Raw genomic sequence first — 23,717 nt, 5'->3', positions numbered from 1 at the left:
ATTTTGGAGCCAAGAATATCCAGGTGGTTTCTTATGATTCTACTCAGGCCCATGTCCTGTTTTCTAGTTTATGTGCCATGAAGCTGGAGAAAAGGATGTGAGGCCCAAATCTGCACCTAACATTTTGATATTTTCCCAGCACCAGGAAAATACCTGGTGCTTGTGTGCGAGGAGAGCATGACTTCCATCTTGGCATCAGCTTCTCTACTGTTGCACTCGAAGGCACGTTGGCGTTCTACTCTCCAACTCACTCCCTGCCTAGAATAGGGTGGGAAATTGGGCTAATTATTGGTTTTCTCTTCCTGTTTTTTTATCCCTACTCTCTTCTAAAGACAGGCAAACTGAAGCTTGAGTAGCTAATAAAGGACGTTCCTGAATGTGGAGTAACTCTCACATTTGGACTAAGTAGATGGGAGTAGGGAGGGAAAAGTAAGGATGGAAACAACTAATGAGCACCTACTGTATGTCAGGCATCATGCCAGGCACTCCACATGCATCAGGATACTGAATCTCCACAGAAACATTGTTGTCCTCCCCTTTACATATAAGGAAACAGACTCAGAAAAGGTATATGGCTTGGTGGGATTCACATTCAGGTATGCTTGATTCTAAAGCTTTAGTTCTTTTGAGGATATCATGCCACCTCTCTGAGGAGAGCTAGATGCTGTGCTCAAGACAATGAGATAGTTACTTCTGTTTGTTCCCCTGAAAAATACTAGTGGATAGCTCTGCTACTTTGCTTGAGTAAAGACAGATACCCTGGGATGCACCCTGGTGGTTCTAGGAAATTGTGGGAACCTGGGGGGTCCTATAATAAGCTATATCTCAACCAAGGCGATCTAAAGCAATTAAATGCTCTATAGCAATAGAGCTTCTAGAAAGGCAGTTTCTATTCCACCATATGGCATTTTTCTATGTACAGTATAATGCTTGGACACATTATATCTTGTTTGTTTTAATGCCATCCCTGGTTAACAAGTTTTACACACCTTTGTAAGACTACTCAGAAATGCAGTTAAACTATGCGAAACCAATCTCTGATCAGAAGTGGGTGTATGTTATGCTCTGTCCATTTGACTCATTCATGGTAATTGTGAGCACCCTACAATTTTGGATGAAGGGATGCACCTCCTTTCAGTTTTTGGATATTTACTACAATCCTGCACACTATGATGAACTTAACCTTGAGTTTTAAAATAAATATATTCCATGAAATTTTCAATAAGCCAAATCTTGCCTTTTTGATGGCCTTTATAATTAAACCTGGAAGTGTGCGCGATCCTGGAGTCCCGGGATCGAGTCCCACATCGGGCTCCCTGCGTGGAGCCTGCTTCTCCCTCCTCCTGTGTCTCTGCCTCTCTCTCTCTCTCTCTCTGTCTATCATAAATAAATAAAAATCTTTAAAATTAAAAAAAAACCTGGAAGTGTGCTCCTTGAGAGTGTTTCACTTCAAATTCTTCCACAAAAATCTTTAAATCACTTAAAATGAAAATAATTTCTATAAAAACTCCTTCAGACATAGTACAAAGCACAAAAAAAAAATACCTTGGGTTCTTTTTGTTGGATACAAGCACAAGTGGAAAATGACAGCTTGACTAAAAAGAATATACCAAACCAAAAAAACATAACTGCTTCTATTAACTCAGTTTCTGAGATTCTATAAGCTACTCTGTTTGCTTCCGTAGTTTTCATAGAGTTCGAGGAAACAGAATTGTTTTTACTGGTGCTATCAGTCAGGATTGGCCAAGTTATGCTGCAAAAATAAGCAACCTCCAAATCCCAGAAGCTTAATTCATAAAGTTCCATTTATTACTCACTTCAGATAGCTAAAATGAGTCTGCTGCAGGCTGTATTCATCTTTGTCACTCAGAAACCCAGGCTTTAAACACATGTATTCAGGATTCCTATGGTGGTGGGAAGGGAATGGGGCAAATCATGCAGTGGTTCTTAAAGCTGCCACCCAGAAGTGACACATCACTTTTGTTAAGATTTCAACAGCCAGGGACGCCGGGTGGCTCAGCGGTTGAGCACCTGCCTCTGGCCCAGGGCGTGATCCTGGGGTTCTGGGACAGAGTCCCACATCGGGCTCCCTGCAGGGAGTCTGCTTCGCCCTTTGCCTGTGTCTCTGCCTCTCTCTCTGTGTCTCTCATGAATAAATAAATAAAATATTTAAAAAAAAGATTTCAATGGCCAACGCAAATCAGATGGCCATTCTAAACCCCAAATAGGGAAGGGGGGGGGTAAATTTCGACCACGAACCTGAAAGGAGAAAAGCTGGAACTCTCAGAAGAACCACACCAATGATCATGAATTCTGTATTCTATCACTTTTTAGGAATGACATGCAGGAAGAAAATATAATAAAGAGACAAAAATTTGGTAACAAACAAGAATACATGCAAGTAATAAAGAGGCTCATATTAAAATATAACTGAAAGGCCCTAAAAAGGCTTGTAGAGTGAATTGTCAACTTTTAAATATTGAATCGAGGATCCGATTAATACATACTCAAAGTCAGTCTGTTTTCCTGTATAAAGAAGCAAACCTATACCATAGTACACTCCTCATCAGTCTTTATGGGTCCTGCCATTTTTTGGAAAAGTAATCAAATAACCCGAGTTTTCCAAGTTCAGATAAGACCAGAAGCATTTGAAAGGCTGAAATTTATATTATCAGAACATTGTTCAGTAGGCATCATTCTGAATACCTCTACTTTCACATTCATTTCTGCCATTTGTTACAACACAGAAAGACCTTGAGTGTACTAAGATAAGTGAAATAAGTCAGATAGAGAAAGACAAATACTCTATGATCTTACTTCTATGTGGAATCTTAAAAAAAAAAATCCAAACTCAGAAACAGGGAGTAGAATGGTGGTTGACAGGGATGGAGGGGTGGGAGAAACGGGGAGATGTTGGCTAAAGGGTACAAACTTCCAGTTATAAGATGAACAAGTTATGGGCGTGTATTGTACAGCATGGTGACTAGTTAACAAAATTGTACGGTATACTTGAAAATTGCTACAAGAGCAGCTCTTATTTTTTTTTTAAATTTTTTTTTTTTTTTTTAACTTTTTTTTTATTTATTTATGATAGTCACAGAGAGAGAGAGAGGCAGAGACACAGGCAGAGGGAGAAGCAGGCTCCATGCACTGGGAGCCCGACGTGGGATTCGATCCCGGGTCTCCAGGATCGTGCCCCGGGCCAAAGGCAGGCGCCAAACCGCTGCGCCACCCAGGGATCCCAAGAGCAGCTCTTAAATGTTCTTACCACATACCCAAATTGTAATTACATGAGGGGATGGATGTGTCAACTAACCTTATTATGATAATCATTTCAAAATATATAAGTATAGCAAATTATCATGTTGCCTGCCTTAAACTTATATGGTGTTATATGTCAATTATATCTCAATAAAGCTGGAAAAAAATAAGATGAGTATGAGTTCTGCAATACACAGTATTGTGACACATGACAGTCAATTGGATCAATATATACTAGCAGCAAATACTGGAAACCAAAATCCAAAACACTATAATATTATGTTGTACAACTGAAAATAACGTGACATTGTGTGCCCCCTATACATCAATCAATGAATTTTTTAAAAACCACAATAACATTTGCAATTGCTCCAAAGAAAATAAAGTATGTAGGTGGGAACCTAACAAAACATGTACAGGATCTATATGCTGGAAACTGCAAGCACTGATGAATGAAATAAAGGAAGACCTAAGAAATGGAGAGACATACTGTGTTCAGGAACTGGAAAGATCGAACACATGAAAAGTTGTCAATTCTCCCCAAGTTCATTTATAAGTATAATGCAATTTTGATCCAAATACAGTCATGTTTTTTATAGACATAGATAAGCTTATTTTAAAATTTATACAGCAAGATATGGGACCCAGAATAGCTAAAACAATCTTCACAAAAAATAAAATGGGACAAATCACTCTACCTGATATTAAAGCCTCTATGTGACTACGATAATTAAGACCATGTGTTGTTCGTGGAGCTCAGACACATAGATCAATGGAACAGAGTAGAGAAAGTAGAAATAGAGCTGCACAAATATGCCAAACTGATATTTGACTAAGGTGTGAAAGCAATTCAATGGCAGGAAGATATTTTCCAACAAATTATGCTGGCGCAATTAGATATCCATAGGCAAAAAAGCGAACCTTGATCTAAATCTCAAACCTTGTGTAAAAATTAACACAAAATGGATCATAGATTTAAATGTAAAACTTAAAGAGTGGCTGGCTGGCTCAGTCAGAAAAGTATGTGACTCTTGATCTTGTGGTTGTGAGTTCCAGCCCGTTGAGTGTAGAGATTAAATGAATAAACTAAGTTATATTTTTTAAATGTAAAACTTAAAGCCAAAACACTTTTAGAAGAAAAATATAGGAGAAGATGTTTGAGATCTAGGGCTGGGCAAAGAGTTCTTAACATCAAAGCACGATTAACAAAAAGAAAAATTAAAAAACAAAACAAAATAAAAAGAAAAATTAATAAATTGACCCTCATCAAAATTAAAACCTTCTGTTCTATGAAAGCCCATGGGAAGAGGATGAGAAGAGAAACTACAGACAGGGAGAAAATATTTGCAAATCACCTATGTGACAAAGGACTAATATCTAGAATATATAAAAACTCTCAAAATTCAATTGTGAGAAAACATTCCAATGAAAAAAATGTGCAAAATACAATGAGGAAACAGTTCACTGAAGAGGATACACAGATGTCAAATAAATACATGAAAAGATGGGAGATATCATTAGATATTAGGGCAATGTAAAATATAACCACAATGAGCTATCCCTATACACCTATCTGAATGGATAAAATTAAAAATAATGGCAACCATTGGGCCTTTATCCCTGGGAAATGAAAAGTTATGTTCACTCAAAATCTGTAGACATATGTTTGTAGCAGCTTGATTTGTAACTGCCAAAATCTGGAATCAACCCAGTGTCTCGCAATTGATGAATGGTTGAACAAACTGTGATACATCCGTACCACAGAATATTAATCAGCCATAAAAAGGGAATGAATTATTAATATATGCAACCACTTGGATGGGTCGCCAGAGGATTTTGATGAGTTAAAAAAAAAGCCAGTCTCAAAAGGTTACGTAGTGCATGATTCCATGTAAAACTCCTAAATGACAAGATTACAGAGTTGGAGAACAGTTTAGTGGTTGGCAGGGAGTTGGATGACAGGGAGAGAAGCTAGGTGGGACTGTGAAAGAGTAACACTGGGAATCTTTGTGGTGCTGGCATTGTTCAGTATTCTGACTGTGGTGGTGGCCACATGAAGCAATACATGTGATAAAATTTCATATAACTATATACACAGGCAAATGGATGCATGCAAAACTGGTAAAGTTGGAAGAAGGTGGATGAATTGTACCGATATTGTACTACAGCTAAGCATGATGTTACCATTGGGGATGAAGGGTATTCGGGATCCCTCTGAATTATTTCTTACAATTGTAAATCTACAATTATCTCCAAATAAAAAGTTTTAAGGAGTAAGTCATGATCCGTGCTCATTTGATAGGAAAAAATTAGGTATGGAGAAAATCCTCAGTTTAGTTTAAATAAGACCTGGTAGGAAGTATAGGTTTGGACTCACCCAAATTGGAGTTCCCAATTCAGAAATCCAGACAAACTAATACAAGGACCACCAGCATTTCCAATAATCAAGAACCTTTCAGAAAATTCTGGCAGCTGCCTTATATAGTTTTCAAGTATGTAAGAGATGATAAGCAAAAACTGCCCAGTTGGTAAGAACCATTTGATCACTCTATATTGTTTTAAGCTTTTTAAAAAAATTTTTAAGCTTTTAAGCCACTAGGTTTTGGGGATGTTTTATTATGTATTAATCAGAATATTACATCAAGCAACGGGGAGTGAGTGAGTGGTTGTAGCCAGATAGATGAGTTCTATTTTATTTTATTAAAGATTTTATTTATTTGACAGAGAGAGAGAACATGAGAGAGCACAAGCAGGGGGAGAGGCAGAGGTAGAGGGAGAAGCACGCTCCCCACTGAGCAGGCAGCCCAAGTGGAGCTCCATCTCAGGACCCTGGGATCATAACCTGAGTCAAAGGCAGACACTTAACCAACTGAGCCACCCAGGTGCCCTCAAATAGATGTTTTAAATTTCAGTAAGTCTGCCGATTTTCAATGCTGGGATTATGTTTGTCTCAGGCTGTTTTTCCTGAGACCCATTTTCCTGAATACACAGTCTCTCATCAGGTTGGCAGTGATGATGGGTGTTGGGGAACGTAGATACAAAGGAAATCGAACACCAGTCCTTGACTTGAAGAACTCACAGTCTTGTGAGACAAAACATCAGCACATTAAATGGCATGAGAAGTTATAAGGCAACAAATCAGCAAGTTCAAACTAATATACTACAGCCCAAAATTGAATGCATGTGGCAATGTATGGCTACTCAAACAGGGGGATGGAGCTAGACATTTTCAACCCTGAAGGCAACACTTTAGAAAGGGCCCCTTTTTCTTTGTTAACAGTGAAATAAACATCTCCAGCAATGCAGGGGCTAGCTGAATGATATTAACACTTCCAAAGAAAGAAAAAGGAGGTAATTTCCAGAGACAGTTATTCTTGTTTTAATTTTCCTTTGTTCTGTGTCCCTGATATGTGATTTGGGGGCAAGTTACAATTTCCCTGAGCATCCATTTCCTCATCTCCAGGCTGGAGTAACAATCAGAGGGTGTGGGATGAAAGTCAGGAAACCTGACTTGGAATCTCAAATATGTCATTTACCAGCTGCATGACCTTGGATACATCATCTCCCTCCAACCGGCTAATTTCCTCATCTATGACATGGAGATATTAAGCTTCATGGTTCAGAAGATCCCCACACGGATTCTGACACCGGAGGCCACAGACAGTTCACAGTTGGTCGTGAGGGGTTAAAAAGGAATGATGATGTATATGAGAGTACTCTGTAAGCTGTAAAAATACATAGATGTTAGAAATATCAGTATGATCCAGTTCTATGAATAATAATAATAATAATAATAATAATAATAATAATAAAAAGCCCCGTAGTTCTCTTCCAAATTTAGGAGCTTAAAATATAAATGGTACTGTCAATGCAGCGCTTTGGGGGCCCTTAGAGGATTCTGAGAATTCTTTGTAACTGCCACTCATCAAATAAACACAACTTTGCAGTAGTCTGTCTCAGGCTCACCAAGGCATCTGCAGTGCTATTGTGATTTCAAGGCTGGGTCCTTGGCTCAACTGGAATCCTAGGGACTGCTACAACAGTGGTGGCTGTGGTGGGCTATTCCGAGAGTTTTCTTCAAAACCTTTGACAGTAAAGGCCCTTTTCAGGGAGCACGGGGACCCTCTTTGTGGGAGAAAGCAGATTTCTAAATCGTCCCCTCTCCCTACACACACACACACACACACACACACACACCCATCTTCACTCTGCTTTTAAGGACACCAACACTTTGCCACTTTTCTAGCCCGTAGTGTGGATTCGGGAAACTCCCCAAAATGATAAGCAGTTTGCTGGGGCATAATCTGCGAGGCCAGCTCATCCTTCGTCCCGCGCACCGGCTCAGGACCGGACCACGTGCACCAGAGGGGCCCTGTGCGGGAGGAGAGGGGTTGCGGGCTTCCAGACACGGAGGTCGGAGGGTGGCCGGGGTCTCCAGGGCCCGCGCGAGTGGTGGGGAGCTCCTGGGTGCATTCCAGCGCAGAGGGGGAGGAGGGGCCGGAGGAGAGGTGCGGTCCCTTTAAGACCCCAACGCTGGCTTAGCCAGAGGAGGGGGGTGCAGTGGGGGCGTTGCGTGATGGGAAAGTCGCCGGCTGAGCCTCACACTTTCTCCTGACTTCTTAACTTTTGGGCCTGGGGAGCAGGAATAAAGCGGCCGTGCCGGGGTGGGGACGGGGTGCGGGCTGGCGGCGGCTGCGTGCCCGCGGACTTCCCGCCTGCGCCAGGGCGGCCGGCCTTTCCGGCCAAGTGGGGAGCGAGCGGCGGGCGGCGGGCGGGCAGGTGGCCCCGGGCCGCCGCCGCGCCCGCGCCTTGGCTCTGCCTCCAGGAGCCGAGCGAGCCGCTGCTCCCTCGTGGTGTGAGGGCGGTGATGTTTTTCCTCCCACCCACTTCTGAGTCCCCCCTCCCCCCCTCGTGCGCACTCTAGCTCTCGCCACAACCTGCAAGCCCCAGACTTCGGAGGAGCGCCCCGGGGAGCTCGGAGCGTGTGCACGCGTGGAAGACGGAGCAGGCCAGTGGCCAGGTCAGTGAGCAGTGCCTGATGCCCGCTCCCCCTGCCTTCCTTTCCATGCTTTGCACAGGTGGGGTGACTTCTTTTGGCCCAAGCCGCCCCTGGACGGTCCTCCCGGGGTGCCCCCAAGTCGCTCTGGGGTCCAGTTGCTGGCGCCGGGCTGGAGGTGGGCTCGCTGGCTACGGACCCGCGCAGATTAGGGACCTCGGATTCGAACTCATCACTTGCCGCTCCTCGCTGGGCTTACTTATCTTCATGCTCTGGCGCCCAGGGGAGGCCATTTGGGTAGCCACCCATTGGGTTCCGCAGTCCTCTTAGTTACTGCCCGTGTCCGGAGCCTTTTTTTCTGGCTTGCTGAAGTGTCCTGGACCAGCGGGTGATTAATATGTGCTAAAGTTAATGAAACAGGGCAGTCGGGCGAGAGGCTTCTCTGTCCTCTGGGTATGTCTCATTTTCCGGCCCAGACCTCTGGGGTCAGAGCTTGAGACGCTAGGCTCAGGAAGCAAGGGAGTACTGCCAGAGATTAGGGCCTGGAAAGCCTGCCTTCCAGACCCTCCCTGCTGGCCCTGCCACTAACTCTGTGAGAGTGGGCAGTTGAGTTCTCCGAGCTCCAGGGTGCCCATTTTGAAGGTGGAGTTGTTGTGGGGCATAAAATGAAATGATGGATATAGCAAGGTGTTTTGCAAGTCAAATGCAAGGCATTGTTTGTCAATCATAAGCAGCAGTGAAGGCATTGACTCTGAGACACAAACACCCTGGGCTAGATAGGGTTGCATTTTTTGGTGGAAACCCACCACCACCAGTGAGCTGAGCTTTTCTTGTTGGGTGGTGGAGTGGGGAGAGGATTTCAGCAGATGGACGGGGGCCCGAGACCCCAGGGTCTTCTTGTTTGTCCCAGAGAGAATGCTCTGTACCAGGGGGCTGTACCACAGGAGACAGTGAATGTGAATTTACAAGGTCAGTCAGGCCTCTCAGGAGGATTAAAGAGACACTGTGGACCAAGAAGAACTGGCTGATGTGCCCATCCCTTAGCCTTCCTTTGGGAATGCCTCTTTGGTTCTCTTCTATCCAGGAGACCTCTTCTAAGAAGGTCTGGACTTCTGACAACTTGATGGCCCTGATGGCCTAGCAGTCCCAGCCCCGCAAGGAGCCTTTGGTCCCTTTGCTTGATGCAAATGAATTATGTGAATGCTTGTTTCATGGAGGTACCTTAATGGATTACACTTCTTTAGGTTCTGACATGTTTCTTGTTCTCTTGCAAAGCCTCTGCCTTCCCACACTCCTCCCCAGTGTTAGTTGCAGGATTTTGTTTTCTTACTTGCTTTCTTCTGGGGGAGGGGGCCTGGATCCCCCAAAACATGTAGGTGGCTATGTTTCTAAGTAAACTGTAGAAGAGTCAGTGCAAGTTCAATGGCACAACAGCCTGTGTGAAGCAGAGAGTTAATGCAGAAATAACTCCAGTTAACTGGGTCAAAGTATAATTTGAAAAATTAAGGACACTTTGGCTCTTTGCAAGTATAAGAGTCGGCATGTTTGCTGAGCAATGCTTGCTTAGGTTTATTGCTTTCTGCCCAACAAATGTCTGAAGAACCTCCCTCCCCCAAAAGAAAAAGTTAAAGGGATCAAGAGAAATTGAATGGGGCGGGGCGGGGGGAGGTCCTAGGGAGAGAATTCTCCTCAGTTTATATTTCTGCACGGAATACAAAGACAGGACTTCAGATCTTGTAAATCAAAAGTGAATATTTATAAAGCGATTCATTTTCTGATGTTCTCCGTCACAGCCTGGGAGGCCACATAGATGACAGGAACGCCAAAAGAGATTAATTGCTCTCTCGTCACCAACTTTTCTATTTGCTCATTACATTAGTTGGGACCCAAGAAAAGCAAAAAAATTCTGAGAGCCGTTTTCTTGCCAGCTTGAGTTATGAAGCAATGCTACTGTTCGCCAAATTGCCCAGCCATTGTACAAGAAAAACAACCCTGTTGGTTCTTGCTTGGGGAGACCCGCAAATTGCAGTTTGAGAACTACTCCCTGAGATCCATATGTGATTGTGATAAATTGGATTTCAGCAGTTAGAAAAATCTTTCTGGTTCGAAGGCTTGGGAGATAAGCTTATTAAATGAGGCTCAGAAAGAGCCTCACTGGGGTGGGCAGCTGTGTTAAACTGTTCATGGAAATTATTTGCTTCAAGGGAACCTGGTCACCCTCAGAGGACAGAGACATTCTGAGTGATTGAAGCTGGATCACAATCTTGGTAAGGAGGTAGAGAAGACAGGCGGGTTCCACAAATCAATCGTGGCATGTGATTCTGTATGATCAGTTTTTCTTTGGCTGCGTAGCCATAGTTTCAAACAATGGCTTTCCAGTTATCCAGACAAGTTAGTAACGTTCGAAGTAGGAGCTATGGCATCCACATCACGGCCCAAAGACAGTTCAGTTTTCCAGAATGATCATCTTGCATTTCTGTCAGATCTTTATTCTTAAGATTTAGGTTGGCTCCTCAGAAGATATCAATGCGAGGCACCTGGGTGGCTCAATCGATTGAGCGATTGAGTGTCTGCCTTCAGCTTAGGTTAGGGATCCTGGGATGCAGCTGTGAGTTGGGCTCCCTGCTCAGCGGGGAGCCTGCTTCTTCTTCTCCCCCTGCTTTTGCTCTCAAATAAATAAATAAAATCATAAAAAGGGCAATCAGTGTGTTCTCTTCCCATCTGGGGTTAACCCCGAATTAAAAGGTGGTGTTTCTTGAACGTTTAAATATTTTCAGATCATCTGTTGGAAGGGTGTTGCAGACTCTGAAGTCTATGGAAATGACCTGTGGCGGGACCTGAGCTAGCAATCTTTCTATGTTCTAAGGCTCAAAAGGTTGAAGATTTCCACCCCTTCAACTAGAAATGCAAATATCAAACTTTTAAGAGTGGTCGCTGTTTTGATGGTCTTTGGCATGGTGGTGGAGTGTGAACACATTGTCTATTTAAATTTGCCTAATGTCTTTTAAAAATGGCCCACTGGAAATTTCCATTTCTCAGTAGATTTCATGTGAGAGCGGTATGTCTGAACCATCAAAGTGTTTAATTGTATCCATTTGCTAATAACATCCATCTTTTCCATCAAAAGTAACCAAACTGCGGATCTTTAAAGATCTCATAGAAGACACAGGAGAAACATTGACCGATTTATGCCTCACCCCTGAAGGATTAATCATAGCAGTAGTCTTGAAGCTGAGATGAGTTAACTTTTCATTTCAGGAAGTATTTGGGTCCCATGCCTATTATTTTTGTCTTAGTTACCAAAGGAGCCATTTTGCAAACCCATTTTCCTTTTCTCCCAAAGAAAATCTCTTGAGAAATCAACTCTAATTCTGTTAGAAAGGATGATTTCAATATTCATTTTTATTTTCCTACGACTTGCTTGTAAGGATTTTAGCCTTAGCAGTGGATAAGAATGCATGCTCATCTGCTTGAATTTCCCCCCAAACTTTGCAAGACAGGAGAGGCAAGTTCTCTTTCTTACACAGGAAAACAGTGCTTACACGTGCATAAATTCTCCAGCATATTTTTCCCCCTGACAAGTTAAAAGCATAAGCATTGGTGATCTTCAATCAGTTTCAGAGGACCTAAGTCTCTTTTTTCTGCTTTTTTCCCAGCAGCTTGAATACACCGGGCCCTGAAAGTTTTAAGTGGCCTTTTACAGTGGACAGGATGAGAAAAAAGTGGAAAATGGAAGGCATGAAATACATCTTCTCCTTGTTGCTGTTCTTTCTTTTCCTAGAAGGAAGCAAAACAGAGCAAGTGAAACGTAAGTATCTTGAGTTTGAAAAACAGGATACTTTCTTGTAATTTCTATGAAAATGTGGTTATAATCTGTAGGGATGGTGATTTAGCTCAAATGTGGCCATACCATTATTCTAGGAGGAGAAAGTCAATGTTACTGGTTTATGCACGAGTTGATAAAAGAATAAGAGCTTTGAATTGGGCCAACTCAATTTGGGGCTGTTTTTCTGATTATCATATAGTTTTCATCTCCTAGAACACATGACACATTAGCCTATTTTCCTTTTCCTGTTCTAAACTGTACAAATATCATTCCATTTTACGTAACTCTAGAAATATCTGACAGATGAGCTGGATTTTTTCCCAAATTTCAGACTCTTCAGCAAAGGTTTTTAGTTTATGAAAAAAAAAAAAGACTCAGAAAAGAAAAAAAAAAGAAAAAGAAAAAGTCAAGCAGGCTCTGCCTATTCCCTTATGCCACAAAATAAAGAAGGAAAAAAATCTTCACATGAACTGGATTCAGATGAGAAATCCTTTGAGGAAATTGAGATTCCAGGGACCGTGAACAAATTGGATGCCGTTTATTGAAAGAACGTCCCCGCAAAGCCAGGGAATATTTCTAGAAAGTCAGCGATCCGTGTGATGGGCTAACACATTGGAGAAAGCTGAGTGGCAGCAAGGCCAGGGGGGTGGGGGGATAATTAAGCCTCCTGGCCGCCACATTTGGGAGATTTATGCGTAATCGTTGACATTGCTGCTCTGGTTAGGAGCTTTCTGCTTAAAGGACGAGCCTCACCTTCTTGGGGCCACTTGCAGCCCTCTCTGGGGGTGGACACTTGCTCTAAACTGGAAGGAAAAGCGACAGCTCCAGTTCCCGTCTTTGGCTGCATCAAAAGAAGCTCAAAATGGAGCTGGTCCAAGAGGGGCATTCATTCTCTGCTCCACTGAACTTATTCATGAGGAGGAACTGGGAAAATCTTCTTGGTCGGAGCTAAAGCAGCATCTGAAGCCCATCACTTAAACATTTCTCTCCATTATCAGCAGAAGTTGAATGTTGCAGGCATGAGGCTTGGCGGCAGGAAAATTGGTGCCGGATTCATACCACCATTAGGTGTCTTTCTGACCCGCAGTGCTTTTCATAGTAATCTCTGTCTTCTGCCTGGGAGAAGGGGTGCTCTTGATGGGGTTCCTATGAATGAATGACCTATGGTGGTATCTAGAGCAATGGGAAGGAAATTTGGCAGGGTACAATTATTGGCAAGGAAACCTGCATCAGTCTCCCTTCCTCTTTCTCTCTCCTCTCTTCCTTAAATTGACCTCCTTCTATCAGGAAGCTCTTCTTTGAGAGGCTGTGATAGAAACATTGTCCATCCATTCTCAGCTCTGCTTACAAGCCATCTGGGCCAAAGATCCTTGCTTTCTTCTGAAGAAACTTCCCTTATGACCTATTTCTGATGGCATCACGGGGAAGCTTGCAACTCTTACAAGCCATCTCTTCTGGGAAGTCTTCCATATGTATGAAGAACTGAGGAATGCAGTCCATGCAACTTTGAGCTTAACCGACAAACCGAAGAAAAATAGGACTTCAAAAGCATTTACAGGCCCCAAGCTATCACTTTCTAAAGTGTCCTGCTACCTATGAATTTGTCCCAAGCCCTTTTGTTACTCAGTTGGTGTCAAAATAATTATATAGAAGGTGGCCTAGGGCCCCAGTTCTGTTCTAGTGGCTCAAGTTCACAGTCAGATGATGAGGCTAAGGGCATAATTATTCCCTGAATGAACAGCTCATTCAGGGCCACAAAGTGCCATTCTGTGTGGCCATGCCCAAGCTGTCTCGAGGACATGTGCTAAGTTATCTCCACTAAAAGGGAAATCTCAAAGCATATGATGTCTGTATGTTGCCTTGATACACACACACACATACACACACACACAATCATACACACACACAGTGCATGCACGGAGATTGTACTGCAGCTCTAACAATGAGACATTAGAAGCAATGGAAATGTCAGTCTAGTGGGGAATGGTTACATAAAAGATCCATGTAATGTACTACCATGCTACCATTAAAAACATCACATATTACAAATTTGAGAGCCCTGCTAAATGCCAAATTAACTCCTTTTTAAATTTCTTGAATTTTATTTTTTAAAAGATTTTATTTATTTATTCATGAGAGACACAGAGAGAGAGAGAGGCAGAGACACAGGCAGAGAGAGGGAAAAGCAGGTTCCATACAGGGAGCCCAATGCGGGACTCGATCCCCGGACTCCAGGATCACGCCCTGAGCCGAAGGCAGACACCCAACCTTTGAGCCACCTAGGCGTCTTGTATTTCTTAAATTTTAAAATTAATAATACTTATGCAAAATGATCTGAGAGTATCTGGGCTTTATGAAGAATGCGTGTCCCTCAGCTATCAACACACTTCCCAAGGGTAGCCATGACTAATAATTTGCTATGTATTCTTCCAAACTCTTCTTTCTCTCTGTGTCATAAAAATACACATACATGTTTGTAGGGTTTTTCCTTTTCCAAAGATGGGGTATGATATGTAGTGTTCTGTAACCTTTTCTTCAGGTACGGTCTACGACATCCTTCCGTGTCAGAACCTTGCCACATAATGGTGCCATATTCTTTCTCATGCATACGTGCTATCTGGTTGTATAAGCATGCCATGGTTTAATTAACCAGTCGCTAGTTGTATATATTGAGGTTGTTTCCAGGCTTTGCTCTCACAACTAAGGCATTGATGAACACCTTAGGGCACTTAGGCCAGTATTTGCGAGGAATTGTTTTGTCAGAGTGGCTGTTTGGTTTTCACCTTGGTAAAGTGCCATCAAATTGTCCTTCAAAAAAAGTTGACGTCAGGTCACACTTCCACTGTCTGTGTATGAGTGTCCTTTTTTAATTCCTTCACCAAAAATTACAATTAATCTTTGTATCTTGGGGCCCATTTAATAGGGGGAATTAGATTTCAGTTTTGCTGTGATACTTTTCCTATTACTAGAGTATCTTTGCATTTAGTTTTCCATCCAATCGTATTTCTTCAGTGAGCAACCTATTTTGCAGTTAGGTTGCTTGACTTTAGTGGTTGGGAAAAACTTATTTATTAACATGTTGTTATTTCGAACCTTGTTAGTGACTTTTGGTATTTACTTTTTTTTTAAAGAAAAGATTTTTTATTTATCCATTAATGAGAGATATGGAGAGAGGCAGAGGCCTAGGCCCAGTGAGAAGCCCAATGTGGGACTTGATCCCAGGACTCCAGGATCATGCCCTGAGCTAAAGGCAGGCATTCAACCACCGAGCCACCCAGGCATCCCAACCTTTGGCATTTAAAATACTATTTTTCCCCTCTGCCGTTTGCTTTAAACTTTAATTTGGATTTTCCCAAATGGAGGTTTTAAGTTTTTGTGTAGTCAGGACGGTTATGTATTTCCATTATGGCTTCTGAATCTCTTCTTATTCCCAGGGAGGTCTTTACCACTTACTCTATTATATTTTTTTACTACTGCTTCCATAATGTGGGGTTTTACCCATAGTTCTCCATTCCACCTGAAATGTATAGTCATCTATGGTGTGCTATGGGGAGCTGACTTTTTTTAAATCTGTGGGTGGAAGGTTCATGACTTCTTTTTGCTCATCCTTGTGCTTCTGTTCATTCTGGAATTTCCACAGTTGGCAAGCATGACTTTTAAAACATGGATAAAAATCTGCAATAATTCCAGGAAACATAAAGTGTAAGGGCTGTAAACCCTCACATCTCTCCTTGCTGCCTGATGCCATTGTACACAAGGAAGCCAAGGCTTTTGACTCTTCATGGGTTGGTTTCAGTATAAGCTTCTGTATCAATTCAGATGCTCTGCAGCCTGCTTGCGCCCTCCTGTCTAGGGCATCAGGGTGGAAGGAGGAGTCGTGCCTTTGGTTAAAGATGCTCACTCAAAAAAAAAAAAAAAAAAAGATGCTCACTCCATTGGTATAGAGGAGTCTAAAGAGGTCTGGAGAAAAGGCCATATTTGCAGAAAGCTGTTTCACCAGGAAAGGGAGGGCTGGATGCTGCCACTTGCTAGTGGCTAATTAGCTGTAGTTATGTTGCTCTCTCAGGAGACAAGATGGGTTCAGGAACCCAGAGAATCCTGATGGTTTATTGCAATGGATGACGGAGCCGTGTGTGGTTTATCGAAAAGTCTGTGTCCAGAATCAGCAAGGTTTGAGGTCTGCAGCCAGGGGGAAAAAGTCTTTCTGTAACTGCATTATGCTCTGTTGTTAAAGTTGCAGTCAAAGAGGCCAGGAAGCTCTTTTGAAGTTCAAAGGAGCGGAACATTCAGCGCATAATAACTCATGCAAATATGGGACAAACGAGCTGAAGAGTTTGCCTCTTTTGGCAGTTCTAACGTGGGTAATGAGCGATCAATCAAAGTGAGGTGGAAGAAGTGAGTTGTTGGGAATGTTCAGTGATGTATTTCCAAAGGACCAGCCTGTGCCAGGACTGGCAAAGGTTCTGGGGAGAGGGATTGTCCGTGTTATTTCATGGAGTCTGTTCCTGCTGTATAAGGTGACTTAGCTGAATCTTCCAAGGGACTAGAATCTCACTCATTTTTTCTCTTCAGGAAAAAAGCATCCAACATTCACATTTGGCCGAAAATGGGCCTTTTATGTGAACCTACCCAGAGCTTCTCTGTTGTGAAAACCAACCTGAGAGGCTTGAGTTTTCCTCTTCCAGATTCTCACTTGGAGATTTGAGGTGATTTTCGGACAGTAGAAAGAAGCAAGCAAAAGAGTTAGATATCTTTGCCTCTTGGAGGCTTTTGTAGGTGGGAGCAGATGAAAGGAAAAGCACCTTAACTTTGGATACCTTAACGCTTTGCAAAGTACATTCTTAATTATTCTTTATGTTGGGAGTGCCACCGGGGTGTGGTGTAGAGGCTCTGGAGTCAGCTTAGATCCCAACCCCCGGTTCCATGGCTGGCTGGCTGGCTTTCTTTCTTTCTTTCTTTCTTTCTTTCTTTCTTTCTTTCTTTCTTTCTCTTTCTTTTCTTTCTTTCTTTTCTTTCTCTTTTCTTTTCTTTTCTTTTCTTTTCTTTTCTTTTCTTTTCTTTTCTTTTCTTTTCTTTTCTTTTCTTTTCTTTCTTTTCCTTTTTTCTCCATGGCTTTCTTATGGGCTTTGAGAATATTACCTAAGTTCTCCAGCTTTAGTTTCCTTATCAGCACAAGTAGGGGAAATTATAGCTTGACAACCATGAACATGGTCACTAGCAAAATCATTGGTATTGTGTGTGCCAAGTGCCTTGCCACAGGGGCTGGCATGTAGTTAGTCTTGAATGAGCAGTAACCAGTAGTGGAACTCTCTTGCAAGCCAAATGATATTATGCTCTTAATTTTTCAGTAAGAGATTTGAAACCCAGTGAGGTCAAGTGCCTTGACAAAGACAGACAACAAGTCCGAGCCAGGACTAGAACTAAAACCCAGGTCTTCAAAATCAGTGTTGGGTTCACAACCCCACTTTGGTTCTAGCAGGTCTCTGGGGGCAGCCAGTTCATTCTCTTGAATAGAAGCCCATTCCTTTGCTTATGGCAGCCCCTTAACACATAATGGATGATCCAAGTGTATGAAGAGAGAACTTCGTGACCAGAATTCTTGAGAGGCAGTATACTGTGGGAATTATTATTATTATTATTATTATTATTTTATTTTATTTATTTTACTATGTGGGAATTAAAAGGGACTCACACAAACGTTATTCAGGAAACTAAATAAGCTAAGCCAAAGCAAATTTGTGAGGAAGGGTAAAAATATGTGCCTTTATGTCCGTGCTTCTTAGATTTCCCTGACTTCTCAGTAGGATTGGAATGTCCTCATAGTCCAATGGGAAGAAGGCTGTCCTGACTTTAAAGTCAGGAGACCTGGTCATTTCTGTTGCTTGCTATGTGGTATTGGTTGAGTCATTCAGGCTCTCTGAGCTAAGAATTTTCTACTTATAAGTGAGGGTTCTTGCTTTCTGGACAGCAGAGTAAAAGACACCAGAGTAGGCACTGAGGAAGTGGGGTAAGGGAAGTTGAAGCCCTGCCTTTAGGTCCTTGGAGCACACCTGGACTTTTATCATTGTCACGAGGTTATTGCAAAGGGTATTATTCCCGTAAGCTTTATAGGCTGCCTGCTTCTAAAAAAGATTTAGATACAGGTTGTATGTGAAAGAATAGCTGCAAGCTAACAGTTTTAAAGATGAAATAAAATAGAGCACATCTGAAGAAAGTAGAAAGTGTAGATGTTTTTAGCACCTGGTTTGGTGCACTATGGTATTCACACTCTAAATTTGGCTTGTGCTTCTGAAAAGATAAAAAGAGGCAGTTTGGGTTGGCTGGCAAGAGGAAATGACAGTTTCATCTACAGGGACTGGTCCCTACCTCCCACCCACTCAGGCAATATCAATCATGGGATGTTTGCATAAGGCACGTTTGAATAGTACAAGGATACCATCAGTAACCTTGGTTTCAGAGAAGAAAGAATGGCCTTTCTTTATTGACTCTGTAAAGGAAGAGGGCAAGTAGTAAATCATAACTCAATAAAAGTCCTTCTGTAAGTGCTAAGGCAGTGTGGTCCAGATCCTTTTAACTTCAGAGGATCTCGACGTAGGCTAGGTTGTCAATTATCAGACACCCTAAGCAAGCTTTATATCAAAATTATTTTTTAATGATTTTAAAACATGCCCAGAAAGAAAGCTAAGTTGCCTCCAAAAGATAATAAAAAAAATGAAATAGATGCTCGCTGTTAAACAATCAAAAGACAAAAATATAAGAAAACAAAAATCACTGGTAATCTCAGTGTGTAAGGAAGACCATAGCTAATTAGTATATATGCTTCTAGTCTTTTTTCTTCATGCTCATTTATACATATTATCATACATATACATCATTTTACAGAAATGAAGCCCTGCTTCAGAATCAGCTTGGTTTATTAAGTCAATTCACAATCTATTCTCTGAAATGCACTTGCAATGGTGATAGATCCTATGTGGTTTGAAGTGAAAGCTGGATTTTCTCGATTATCTGTTGCAGGGCAGGCAAAGTTGATCCCGTTGTGAAAAAAGGTCGAGAGCGCATCTTGAATTCTTGACCATAATGGATAGAAGGCAAGCCTCCTTTAGCAGAGACTTGCGCTGCCACCAAGGTGCTGATAGGAAGGACAACTTGTTTGTCCAAACAAAAGCTTTGATTTTTACCCAAAGTTCTGTGCCAGATGACATGTAAGAGATGATTTTTAGCCAGAAAAATAATCAGGTCACATTTTACCAGTCTAACAGCCTTTCTGTAAAAGATCTCCACATGGCCTCATCATGAGGCCTGATGAGAATACCACCAACTCCCAGTTATCCATGCTAATGGCAGGGAAGGTCCTAGAAGAGCCCAGTAAGTTGAGATTTCATGGAAAATCTCAAATTCTCATCTGAGCCAGTGGTGTGGCCTTGCTCACTGTCAGACCTCTTCGAAATATGGACTCTCCTCTTCTCATTGAGTTTGCCCACCTGCTAGTAGAAAATTGAACTAGCCACAAGGCAGATAGTGGAAGGGCCATGATGGGTTTAGGCTGCTCAATATATATTAATTTGAATTAATTGGGGCCAAATGATCTAATAAGTAGGAGTAAGGTAAATAAGACCAATACAGAGGAATAAGCTACACGTACAGGATGGAGATTTTGGCTTTTTCCTGGCTTTTCTTTTTCACTAGCTTCCATAAACCTGGAAATGAAGTCTTAAAGCCATGAGGAAACCTGATAGAGATTTCAATCCCAAAAACCCAGTTGCCAGGGAAATAGGAGACTTTTACATCTTTAACGATGCTATGGTGTCTTGCCCTTCCTCTACTCTGCTTCAAGTTTGATGAATAACAGAAGTAGTTATGCTTTTATTTTTTTCTGCCTTATTATAGTCTATAGTAGTCTTTTAAAAAATAATTAAAAAGGAATTGGGTTACTTGATTTGTCCACTTGTGTAAGGAACAGCAAAGATTCATCGCTCATTTCACTGGCTGTATGTGTCATAATAAAATAAATATTATTGCAATACTTGCATGATGATGTGTCTACAGTAATAGCTCTTATCAAAAACAGTTCCTAAGAATGTTTTCTTGCTTTTAGCCTGGCGATGAAGTTATCAGCCTTACAACCTAGCTCTGGGTGCTAGACAGTAACAATTGGGCAAAATATTGATGGCATAGTGGCACATCTCTGTTGTTCACTTTTAATCATCATTATATCTGTTAACCGGGGCCCCTAAAGTAGCAGGGATTGCCACTGCTGATTAGGGCCAGCCACACCATTTGAAAATTAGCTCTGATGATGCAGGTTGAAGGTCCATCTCAAATGTTAGTTGCAGTTCCTTTGGGACCAAGTTCTACTCACAGATATCATTAATTAGTGGTAAGTCATGCATTCTCCAGCTGGTATCTGTCAGCTACTGGCAAGTGATAAGCTTACTTTTTCTTGCCTGTGTCGTGTAGAAGTTGGCGAGTTATTGTTGTTTTAATAAAATCAGCTCACATGTGCTTCTTGTCCAAAATGATACACTGGGATTTTAGGCGTGGTCGATTATGTGTGCAAGTCATTAAATTCTCCCATGGGCTAACGCCAAAATTTTGTAAAAGTTCAGACTTAGAAGCATGTGTTGAAATGGACTTGACCATAGTTTCTTAAAATTGATAATGGTTCAGCGCACTCATCGAGCAGTCGGCTGGGATTGTGCCAACTGCTCAATCCTAGACACCCATGGTAAAACATGTCTTAAAGATTATAATGTTTACTCTCATTATGTGCTTTTAAAAAATCAGTGTTGGTAATTGTAGAAACTTTGTTTAGTAACTCCAGTGGCATTACTGTTCCACTTCCTGTCTGCCTTCAATTCCTGAATTTGCTCCTTCCAATAGTTTGTGGGTTTCTATCTGGGGCATAACTGGACAAATTGCTGAGATAATAGGACCAATGAAAATGATAGCGCTAATTCAAAAAGATATACCTACCCCTATGTTTATCACAGCATTATTTACAATAGCCAAGATATGGAAGCAACCCAAGTGTAGATGAATGGATAAAGAAATGTGGGACACACACAGACACACACAGTGGAATATTACTCATCCATAAAAAAAAAGAATGAAATCTTGCCAATTGCAACAACATAGTTGGACCTAGAGGGCATTATGCTAAGTGAAATAAATCAGACAGAGAAAGATAAATACCATGTGGTTTTACTCATATGTGGACTGTAAAGAACAAAACAAGCTTGGGTACTATTTTATAGTTTGTGCCTTTATCCCAGTGCTAGATACAAAAAATGCATAATAAAGCCTGCCAGCTGTACTGTTTTATACAGTCTGATTATGACTTGACTTTACTGTGGCCAACACCTGATTCTTTAAAAGGTGATCAGAGCTTTTTCAAAGGTCTGGTGGAAGGTTAATTTGAAAAAACATCAGGCAAGAATGTGTAGAAGCCTTTTCCAATTTCTCAAAGTGGGTGACCTGTACCTGACAAGTATGTCGCTGGAAAGGCAGAATCTTCTAGTGGTTGCAGCCCTTGGGTCTGAAGCCATACTACTTAGGTTTGAATCCCAGCCCCATACCCTGACCAGTCACATTAACTTGGGTACATTACCAAATCTCTCTCTTCCTCAGATTCCTTGTCTGTAAAATGAGACTAATAATGGAACCTACCTTATGGAATTGTGGGAATTTAGTGAATTTGTCAATGTGAAACCCTTAGAACTGAGCCTGGCTTATAGGCAGGTGTTCAGCAAATACTAGTTGCTGTTTTTGCTCTTGCTGTTATGACCCTTCTCATCTGATTCTGTTGTTTAGGGCTGGGTTCCCTGGCTGCTTTTATATTTACCAGCTACCTCTTAGACTTTGAGCCACATTTAGAGCAGGAAAATTCAGATTGATTAGTTTTCACATGTTGTCCAACAACGCTATTCATTTTATTTAATTTCTTAAAGATTTTATTTATTTATTTGCGAGAGAAACAGAGAGAGAGGCAGAGACATAGGCAGAAGAAGCAAGCTCCCTGCAGGGATCCTGATGTGGGACTCAATCCCAGGACTCCAGGATCATGACCTGAGCCAAAGGCAGACACTTAACCACTGAGCCACCCAGGTGCCTCCCAGCAACACTCTTTAGCGACTGACTTTGGGGAAAGTGGAATCTGTTGACTGAAATAAGTTATTTTTGATAGATCTATGGATTTCATGAATATACGAGCTCTGGTATATTGAAAGGATCCATTTTAATAATAGTGCCTGTGAAATAACCCACCTTAAAGATATTTTGGAAATGAGATGGCAACTTGCTTATTATATAAAGGATACCCTCCTGTAGCACAAGTGAATACTGTTCCTTTGGAAACAGACTTTCCTGCAAGCTAAAACTTTTCAATAATTTGGATGTGAGTTTTAAAAATATGTAAATACACTTGAAACCCACACTCTGATGGCTTGTCTTATTTTAGTGTTTCCTGAGTCTGTCATAGGCCTTGATCTTTTATTTATCCCTTTTTTTTCTTTCATCTATTAAGGGGTAAATCACCCAACCATACAGACACATAGCAGATAGTGAAAGCTCATCCCCTTTCATATTTTAAATAGGTAGATTTAACATCAACCTCTGAGGGAGCTAATTCAAGCAAGTACAATAATCTGGAATTAAATGCATAATGCACAAGGTTTCATCTTACTTTGCAATATGGATTTTTTTTTCCGGACATCTGTGTCTCTGTGCCTTCCATCTCTACTTCTGTCTCTTGGCTGCAATATGGATTTAAATCAACAAACTAACTTGTAGCTTAGCTCCATTTATGTCTTAGTGGCTGCAGGCCCATACGAGTAGAACTATTTATGCTAAAGTACTAATGTCCCTTGAATAACCCCCTTCATGGATTTGCTTCTAAGTGTATACCCATATTCTTTCTGAAGTGTCTAGATAAATTGTATATGTGAAATGCAAATCACCTAGGTGTTTGAGAGTGAGATTATAAATTTACTGTAGACAAAGTCACTCGCCTCTCACCCACATGTGGGAGGTAGCAAAAGATGCCTCATTTAGATATTGTTTTGGAAAACTCATGATCACTTCTCATCAGTTGAAGATGCTGGAATTGTTAACATATTTAAAATACTTCTACTCCATTCTAGAATATTGTGGACCAAGAGTCTTAATTTGTGTCTATACCAAGAAAATTGTATTTCTAAGACTTGGCTAAAAAGCATGCAAGTTCTGCCTAAAAAGTAATTTTGATTTTCTGAGTTCTTCCAGTTAATAAATGGTTTTGAGCAGGACACCTGGGTGGCTCAGTGGTTGAGTGTCTGCCTTTGGCTCAGGGTATCCAGGATAGAGTCCCACATTGGGCTTCCTGCGAGGAACCTGCTTCTCCGTCTGGCTATGTCTCTGCCTTCTCTCTGTGTCTCTCATGAATAAATAAATGAAATCTTTAAAAAATTCTCAAAATATAAATGGTTTTGAACACCTACCCTTAGCTCAGAAATGTAGATTAATATAACAATAATAGTAATATTACAAAAGGGGAAATAAAATACTTATTAAAAATGAATATATATTCAACTTCCTGATAAAGGAAAATACTGGTTCTGTTTTCCAGTACCAAATTGGCAGTTTCACTTTAATTTT

At 41.4% G+C, this 23,717-nt stretch overlaps 2 protein-coding genes across 3 annotated transcripts in view; one reads left to right on the top strand and one right to left on the bottom strand.

Annotated features, from left to right (window-relative positions):
• Nucleotides 1–23,717, bottom strand: part of PAK3 (p21 (RAC1) activated kinase 3) — a 571,264-nt gene that overhangs the window by 384,621 nt on the left and 162,926 nt on the right. The gene's annotated exons all lie outside the window — the stretch shown is intronic.
• CHRDL1 (chordin like 1) overlaps nt 8,114–23,717 on the top strand; it is a 120,840-nt gene continuing 105,236 nt past the window's right edge. Inside the window, 3 exon segments of the mRNA XM_025431431.3 lie at nt 8,114–8,164; nt 8,166–8,281; nt 11,917–12,065. Coding sequence (XP_025287216.2) covers nt 8,129–8,164; nt 8,166–8,281; nt 11,917–12,065 — 301 coding nt within the window. The 5' untranslated portion in view covers nt 8,114–8,128.

This window comes from Canis lupus, chromosome X (genome assembly GCF_003254725.2).
Source record: "Canis lupus dingo isolate Sandy chromosome X, ASM325472v2, whole genome shotgun sequence".
Lineage (NCBI taxonomy): Eukaryota > Metazoa > Chordata > Mammalia > Carnivora > Canidae > Canis > Canis lupus.
The sequence above is the reverse complement of the archived record's forward strand: the minus strand, read 5'-3'. Positions and strand labels throughout refer to the sequence as shown.